This window comes from Electrophorus electricus, chromosome 14 (assembly GCF_041902795.1).
Source record: "Electrophorus electricus isolate QZ-2024a chromosome 14, ASM4190279v1, whole genome shotgun sequence".
Lineage (NCBI taxonomy): Eukaryota > Metazoa > Chordata > Actinopteri > Gymnotiformes > Gymnotidae > Electrophorus > Electrophorus electricus.
This window is the reverse complement of record NC_137510.1, coordinates 7,263,599-7,272,500: the sequence shown is the minus strand read 5'-3', so window position 1 is coordinate 7,272,500 and position 8,902 is coordinate 7,263,599. Positions and strand designations below refer to the sequence as shown.

The 8,902-nt window shown below is 33.6% G+C and overlaps 1 protein-coding gene across 3 annotated transcripts in view; it reads left to right on the top strand.

Annotated features, from left to right (window-relative positions):
* gnal2 (guanine nucleotide binding protein (G protein), alpha activating activity polypeptide, olfactory type 2) overlaps window positions 1–8,902 on the top strand; it is a 28,193-nt gene that overhangs the window by 9,475 nt on the left and 9,816 nt on the right. For all 3 annotated transcript variants that reach the window (XR_014116835.1, XM_035530590.2, XM_035530592.2), the window contains one exon: window positions 3,399–3,496. Coding sequence is in view for 2 of the 3 variants with exons in the window: in XM_035530590.2 (XP_035386483.1) it covers window positions 3,399–3,496 (98 nt within the window). In the remaining variant the exon portion in view is untranslated. The remainder of the gene's footprint in view (window positions 1–3,398; window positions 3,497–8,902) is intronic.

Genomic DNA, 8,902 nt, shown 5'->3' with positions numbered 1-8,902 from the left:
TTTCTGCACTGTAATTTAATGAATAATTTCTAGGATTTGCTTGAAATATTGCATAAAGGGGCTTTCATTTTGTAATAATTTTTTTTTAATATATATTTAAAGATTTTGTTGTAATTTTATTTCATTATTTCTTCTATAATGCAAATATTGTTCTTTTACATGTAACTTTCAGATTTTAGACTCAAAATGAAAAGTGCTATTTAAATAAAGATTGTTGCATTAGTTTTATTTTTTTGGTTTGTGTCTGATCCCACTAACTGATGATTCTTCTTCAATGAATTGAATTGCAGAGCATGTTATTAAGACTTTGAAGTAGTCATTGTTATTACTGTATTCTTTGTATTCTAACATTGTTTAAATGGTAAAAGAGTGATATGAGACAATGTCACAAAATATTTTGGTTTTGGGTATTTCTGAGCACAGCTTGCCCATAAACATATTTTGTAGAACACTTGTAGCATCACTGACCCTTGACCTTGATATTTGTTTTTGATTACATTGAGTGGTTTTTGACTACAGAAAGTAAAATGAATGAGCCACCCCACCCCGTTTGTAATGTATTCTGTTTCACTTAGCTTTCTGCATTGTAAAGAGTATAGGCTGTGATGATTTTGGGTCTTTACACTTCTTTGTTAATGGTGGTGTTTTCATCTTTATCGTCTTTAAATTAGAGCAGTTGAGAGACCCCCCCTCCCCCCCTTCCTGGTTAGGCATGACAGTGCTTCTACCATGTTTCTTACATTTGATTAGTCTATTATGCTACAATACTACATTAAAATGTTGGGCATGAAAAAAAGTGCTATTACTTTAAAGAAGCAAAGCAAACATTCTCATAAATACCCAAAAGTGTAAAAATTAACAATGTCTCATATCAGTCTCTTCCTTTTATTCAACAAAATATAACAAATTTGCCTTAATTATCCCAGTTGTTTCTAGCCAAGTCCAGAAATATAGAGAGTATTGATGAGAAGTTAGGGGCTAAGCTGTATAAGAACAGTAATGCTTACATTTGGTGTAAAATCCACATTAAGAGAAATAAGTACAAGTTTGGAATTTTCAGGAATACGTTAATGTCCCTCCGTGCTAGAAATGTACTCTATACTCTTATTATATACTGCATACAATATGCTGTATATTTATTAATCCATTAATAAAAGAAGGTATTCATGGCTGGTAAACAGAAGACAAGACAGCATAAGCGTCTTTTCCACTGTAGGATCAAACTGCTTCTAAGGCCGCATCAGGCCGTTCCACATCAATCCAGACTTCTGAGACTGGGTATGATTTCTTTTTCAATAAATGTGCTGGAAATTGGGACCAGGAAGTTTTTGAGGTAGTGATGGATTCCCATCTTAATTATTTGACTAAACAACTCCAGTTGCTGCATGTGTCTGACAATATAGATAATTTGGAGTTGTTTGGACTGTTTTTAAAGTTTATTTTTATGTGCAAATAAACACAGGAAGTAATTTGCCAAACGTTGGTGATCACAAAAATCAACGAGAAGAGGCTTACATCCATTTGTGTAGAACCAGTCGGTGAATCCCTTTTTCATTAAGCCATCCCACTCAAATTGTTCTGAAGCTCTGAGCAAGGTTAGCTAACTGCTGAGAAAACCGGTGTAAGTGTTCTGTAATGAATTGTGTTCATGTGGAAAAGTGACTAGATCACTTACTGTCCATACTTAATTCAGGTCTACAGTGGGGAAAAGAGCTCTAGAATCCTCTTTGGTGACCAGTTTTTCATATCGATACTTCAGACTGGTCAATAACAGAACCGCAAAGTGGGCAAATATGGTCCCTGATGTATGTTTCTTTAATCCATTTTTTACTATTTCGTATTTACTAGAGGAGGCATTTATCACACTAAAATGACTGATTTGTAAGTCAAGAAAGGTAAATCTAAATACTATATTAATCTTATTTCTTTATCAAAGCACATCAGATGTCATCACCAGATATGGTAGCCCTTTCAGAGTTGTTGATTGTGAAATCAGAGAGTTTGGGTTTTTCTGCCAGCAATGAATTATCTCTCAAATTTTCAGTACATTGTTCATAAAATGAAGTACATCTAACTATATTAAAGATTTCAGTTAAAGTTCACAATATTATTCATAACTGAAAAAAATATAAATAATGCAACCCTATTGTGACCATCCCAACATGTAGAAATCAAATGTAAACATTTGCAAATGAGAGATTGAATATCATAATAGATTTTACTGGCACAAGGTGAGTCAGTCGATCGCTGGGCCACATCATACTTTTTTGGAGATTCATGACTAATGATTCTTAATATTGGTTTCAGCTTTATCTGATGGGTGAAGGTACCATATGCTTCTAAATGTGTCCTTATTTGGATTTTTGACAAACTGATCAGCAAGTGTAAATGTTCAAATGCCACATTTTGATCCAATCATGACCAGATCTGCCAGACACCTCCAAAGTTAGTCAATTGAGAATGTATAGGATGGCCAGTTGTGAACACATGCATATAAATGCTGTTCATTCAAGAAGTTTCTAACTGAGTCACATTACAAAGGTGCATCACAACAAATGTGTTGCAGCACAATTCTGTTAATATTGAAAGTATGCAGGAAAAGAGAAAACTAATCACTTTATGAATAAAAGGTACATATGCATAATATATTCAAGCTTTTTAGCGGATTTTAGTAGAAGGAGTCAATATACAGGGTGAGTTGGAAGACAGTTTGATCGTAGGTTATCTATAAAATAGTACATATAAAAGGGTTTTTTTGTACATTTGATTTAGTTAACTTTTTTTTACAGACATTAAATTGAATACTGTGTTGATTATAAACCTAGATATCTTGCTAACATTTCTTTATTTCTGCTACACTTGTTTCAGACTATTTTAGTCATTCTGAACAACTGTGATATACTATTCTGGACACATTTCATGCTAAGGGATTCAAATGGCAGCTGGCATGAATTAAAAATATGTCTGTGCTCTTCTTGTATAGATCAGCTGCTTGTAGGCTTGTGCATTCTTTTCAAAAGAATAGGTGGATGCTGTGAGTAGAAAAAAGGGTATAGCTTTAGGGTTCATTTCTATTATTAAAATACGAATTACTGGTTCACATACCCTACAAAAGAGAATTAATCATGGGGATTTTATTTTTTAAGAAACTGACAGAATCTGATAGTATATAATTAGAATATTGTGTAAATTAAAAAAAAAATGTTTGTTTTTTTTCGAGTGGTATTTATTGTCAATCTGAAGATATACAATTATGTACAATCCTCTTCAATAATGTCTCCAAATAATATATATATATATATATATATATATATATATATATATATATATATATATATATACAGTTAGGTTTGAACACATAATTAAATGATTTAAACAATTTTGTGTCCTCCCTGTAGGAGTTTTTTGACCATGCCAAGAAACTTTGGGATGATGATGGAGTGAAGGCATGCTATGAGAGGTCTAATGAGTACCAGCTCATCGACTGTGCACATTAGTAAGTGCAATTCTGCTTTCATTTGTTTATACTGGAATGACTCTAAAAGTGATTCAATATGAGCTGGAATAAGCATTAATGCTGTTCAAGCCTACTAACAAAAGTGAAAACTTCAGAGGAATAAATGTTGAATAGTGAATTGTTAAGATAAGGGAGTTGTCATTGGGTTTTATTGCTTTAGAGTGTGGTAGTAAGAATTGTAATCTGTTATTTTGGAGCTGTCATATCCTGTTCACTACCATGAGTTAAGATGTATTCAGTGATGGTGAATTAATTTTTTCCCCTATGTTTTACTCAGTTTTTGTTCTACTGCTAGTCATAGCCAGTTATCCTTACTGAAGCCTTCTCTCCTCTTTTTGGAATTATTGCTCACACAGCTGCATCTGTGTGAGGACAGCACCAATTCTATGATGCTTGAGAGAGTAGTAGTATATGTTTCTATAGTTCTGACCATTGGGTACTTAAGGTGTTGTCTTTATTTGAGTAAACACATTTGTTTTTATAGTAAATTAATGTTTTATTCAGGCATGGCTCCAACTCGTAGCATTTAGTGTTATATAGCTAGCAAATTAACTTAACTCAGATCATTAATAAACTTAATTAACTTAACTCAAATCAGATAATTAGGCTAGCCTATGTTAGTATGTTTACCACCTGCTGCTGAACACTTAAGCCAGGGCCATCAAAACTCCAGGAAAGATTAATGATTTCCCTAACACTAAAACACTCTTCTATTAAATACTAGGTTTACTAAGTAGGGTACAGGGCTGTTGTTCTGCTATCAGTGCCTATGTAGTGTAGTGACATAGATGGTAGGTAACTACTATTCCAGGATACCACTACCTGCTGCAGAACACTTAAGCCAGGTGTGCTGAACTCCAGTCTTCAACAATAAGTTGTGTATACAGATAATACATAAAACAGCATTTTGTTAAAACTGTTACATTTATTATACTCAGTGATTCACAAATACTGCCTACTTTAAAATACAAATACTGCCTACTTAAAAATACTGTTCAGTGTTTCTATTTTACGTGTTCTCCATATGTCATATTTGCATGATGTTCCCATGTTTTTAATGCTCATTATGGTAGGTCCTAGTCCTGGCTGTAAGAACAACATTTAAAAACAAGTAACCCTTTGCTTTCATTTGTTGAAGCATATTAAAGACTTTTATATATGTTAAGATCAGCAATTGCAGATTCTGCAATTTCTACAATGAAAGTAGTAGTTCTCAGCTTTTTAACATCATATAAGTTTTCAAGTGGTACTTCAAAATTAATTAGACACTGTATAGTGTACTATTTCTGCTATAAGGAATGTATTTGTAGCACAAATCTAAAGCTTTTATACTTCTATGTAATTAGATTTGTCAAAAGAATGTAAGGAAAAAAATAACTACGAAATAACTTTACAAAACAAAAAAGAAACACCCAAGAAGGCCTTAAAATAATAAATGTAGCACTGTGTTATCAAATAAGGAAGCACCTTTTACAGTATTCTCACTTTTGCTGATTAAGATTTGTCTTCACCTTCAGCTTTAGTTTTTGCAGCCAGCTTGTTAATTTTGCAATACCAAATCAAAACAAAATTTGCTTTTGATTCAGACACAAGCCCCATTATATCAGCAAACATTACATGCATGCACCAACATTGGCTACTGAGGTTTAGAATGACAGCTCAAATCTCTGGAAGCAGAAGGTGTAGCACATATGTCAATTCTAATGTCACTGACTTGGCTGTAGTAAACAGTAAACAGTTATTAATGACCATGGAGAATGATTTTAGTATATTTGTTTTATTCACCTGTTACTTTAAGACATTGTGTAACATAGTTATAAATCTGTGAACCCCAAAATCTTCTGCTTTTCTCCCTTTGTTAATGACCTTGGTTAATGACCTTGGCTCTATAGTCTGCTCTAAATCACTTCTATTTATAATAACCTGGAAAGAACAAATACTGTTCTCTACCATAGACTTGAAATGGTTACTGTTAGTGTTTATCAGTGTTTCCAACCATGATTTAGAAAATCAAATTGCAGCCCTTTATTATTCAATAGTTTCATCTGTTATAGTAAAAAAGAAATAGGTTTTCATTCTTTAAAAAATTTCTAGTGTTTAATTTTTCCTAAATATTTCAGAAAATGACTCCTAGCTCAATTTCCAGATTCTTTTTCTATTTTGTGTCTAATAATGAAAAACTATATTTTCAGTATAAAGGAGAACATAATGAAACTTGAGTGTCATTGTGAGTGGAAGAATACATGTAAATTTGCTCAGTCCACTCCAAAATCATTCAGTTTTTCATTTTGGTTCACATGTAATTTATGCCAAGTATTCTTTACATATTACACATGAATTGGATGATCTTGTTTGTTTAGCCAATGCACATCTGATGCTCCTTTTAAAAAACCTAAATCCATCTCAGTTTTCCTGTTGGCATTTTCCTGCCACAGACTAGCTCATATATTCACAGCTGGTGAAACCAAATAATTTTTGCCATCAGTTCTATGTTTTGAAGGTCAGAACTGATAAACTGATGAGCTACTAGCCCCTCTTTCAAGGCCAGACTGGGTCTGTAGTACATGCAATGTATGTAGCACTGTAGTACTTCTCTGTAAACCTCTGACTTCTCATCAAACAGTGAATAACATCTTTATACTCATTAAGGGCAGACATAGACCACTGAAATTGCATGTCATCCAGTGGACATCAGGCCTGTATTGGAAACTTTGGATCTAGAGGGTTTTTCTCTATAGAAAAAATAAGTGGAGGAGAGGTGTTTGAAAATTGCCTCTATTCGCACCCTGTGATTGTTGCAAAAAATGTAATGTGTGTTGTCCGACCTATATTTTTTTCCTAAATGTTCTTATTAATTCTCCTCAGGAAGATGTTCAGCCTCATTGACCAATACAAAAGATATGTTACGACCAGCAGTAATGAAAATATATTTATCTGTCATCAATTCTCTTCAATAAACATTTTGAGACATTGTCCACTGAAGATAAAAGATGTGTAGAAGACAGCTGGTCCCCATCACCTAATGCTGCACCAATTAGCTTTAGTGTTAATTCATTAGCAGATGTGAGGTATTTGCAAATTATCTTTAGGAAGGCAGCAAGTCAACATATCACAAATGCTATATCTGTTAAGGAACAACTGGGTTTACTTGACATATTGGCAGGGAAGTGCTGGGAAGGACCTCTTGACATGCTTTGGCAGAAAATCAGATAAAATATTTGGGTTGCAACCTACAAACTTAGAGAAATATTTTCTAAAAGGTTGTAATGATAGTATACATTTTCCAATCTCATGTAATTAAAAAATATTTTCTATCTGCTATTTATACATTTACAACTAAGTTTTCTTAAAATGGGTAAATATTGACCCTTTTTGGTGAACAAAAGTCATGAAATGACCTTTGTTTACTTTACTGGCTTTTTAAAAAATAATTATTAAAAACATGTATTTAGAATATGCAACACACATTGAAATGTTAGTGAACTATTAAACTTTTATTAGCGCTAAAGCCACAGAATGAATTTGGTGCATTACTCCAATTATTAGTGCATATATTAGTAAATTTCATACACTAGATCAGTTAATAATGAATCAAGTTTAATGCATTATGAATAAATAATATATAGGGGGCTAATTTCGAACTTTATTGAGCTAGGAAGATAAATTTTAAACCACAATAAGTGTTAGTGTTATTTTAGAGGTTTATATAAAAATGAAAAAAACAGCCCCATAGCTGTATTTAATTTCATTTCAGCTAAAGTTTAAACAAAAGACAGTGTTGTCAGACTTGCTTGGCCATTTTATTGGATATTAGCATCTATGCATGTTTCACTTAAATAAATACGTAAATATAATAAAAAGAAATAGAAAATATTTTTTTTTTTTTTGCAATGTAGGTGCAGACTGCTATTAGGAAGTTTATAAATCAAAGAAGATTAGACTAAGTAGTATCCTACTTTGTCTAATCTTCTTTGATTTATAAGCTTTCAGTACTAGAATAATAGACTAGGAGAGAAAATTAAAGCAGGAGGTAATGACGGCTGGTGCAGGTTGGCCTGTGGCTGTGTTGCTGTAGCTCTGCTTCCTGAAGCCTCTTTTTGCCCTATATAAAACACCCTGGAGTGTGAGCAAGCACAGTTATTTATAGTAACAGCAATACAGAGCACAAACTGTTGGAGTGGGTGTTGGAATGTGCCATGTGGATGTTGGATTGGGATGTGTTGGGGTGGGCCATGTGGAAGTCAGAGTGGACCATGTGGGTGTTGGATTAGGGCACCTGGCTGTTGAAAGACCACATTGAGGTTGATGTGGACCACATGGTGTTGGAGTGGGCTAGGTGCCAGTTAATAGTTGCAGGTGCAGTTTGAATGTATAATAGGATCATTCGTTCCTCAAACTGTCCTCAAATCTTTCCAGGTTGGCTTTACTGGTTTTCCCAGTTGGCCATCAAACAGTCAATCTGATTGATCAGTTTCACCTCAGGCTTACTTGTTTGTTATTACTGTTTATTTACACTGGTTGCTTTCACCTGCTCCACTTCCACCTCCTTCAAATGGTTCATAGGGAAAATTTGAAAACATTGGAACATTGACAAATATAACATACATATAAATAAATTTTTGACACAAATGTATTCAAGAAAGAGTATAAAGTAGCCTCTTTTTATGCTTTTTTTTACCCTTTTTAAACTCTTAAAAGTACATGTTCAAAAAGTGAATTGATTAACTATAACAGAGTAAATGTAGTGCATTACTACCCTCCTCTGATGTTACAAGCATTCTCTTCTGCAGTTGCATACTTTTTTTTTTCAGAATGATTTCAAAAGATGGGGAAAGCTTAAAAAAGAAGAATCACCTGGTATAATAACAATCAAAAGTATTATTAAGCACTTTTGGTGAAGTTTAAATTGCCAATTGTAGCCACTGAATCTAATCACAGCCAATATATATTACATCCCCTGAGACTACTGCAGTAGACATCATTCAGCATTTTACAGAGCTGAAAGGCAAAGTCTGCGATCTTGGAGGGAAGAGTAGAACACAGAATATTTGTATAATGGGTCTCCCAGAATCAATAGAAGGACCTTGGTATTCTTCACCAGCATCTTTGGGGATCAGGTGCAACTATTGCGTCCAAAGACTGATAGGTCACTTATATAACTGACTGATATAACTGGACACCAGGGGAAAGTACATGTTGAGCTTTCAAATCAAAGACTTGTTGATTTGAGAATTACTCAAGTAGCAAACATGAGAGTCTATGAGTAATAACCAGCAGAAGCCCTGATCAAACTTTCCCTAGATCCATTGGCTATAGGTTATGTCTCCACCAGTTGAGTCAATATGAGTGGGATGTGCAGAGAGCCAAATATTTATGTATTTGTTG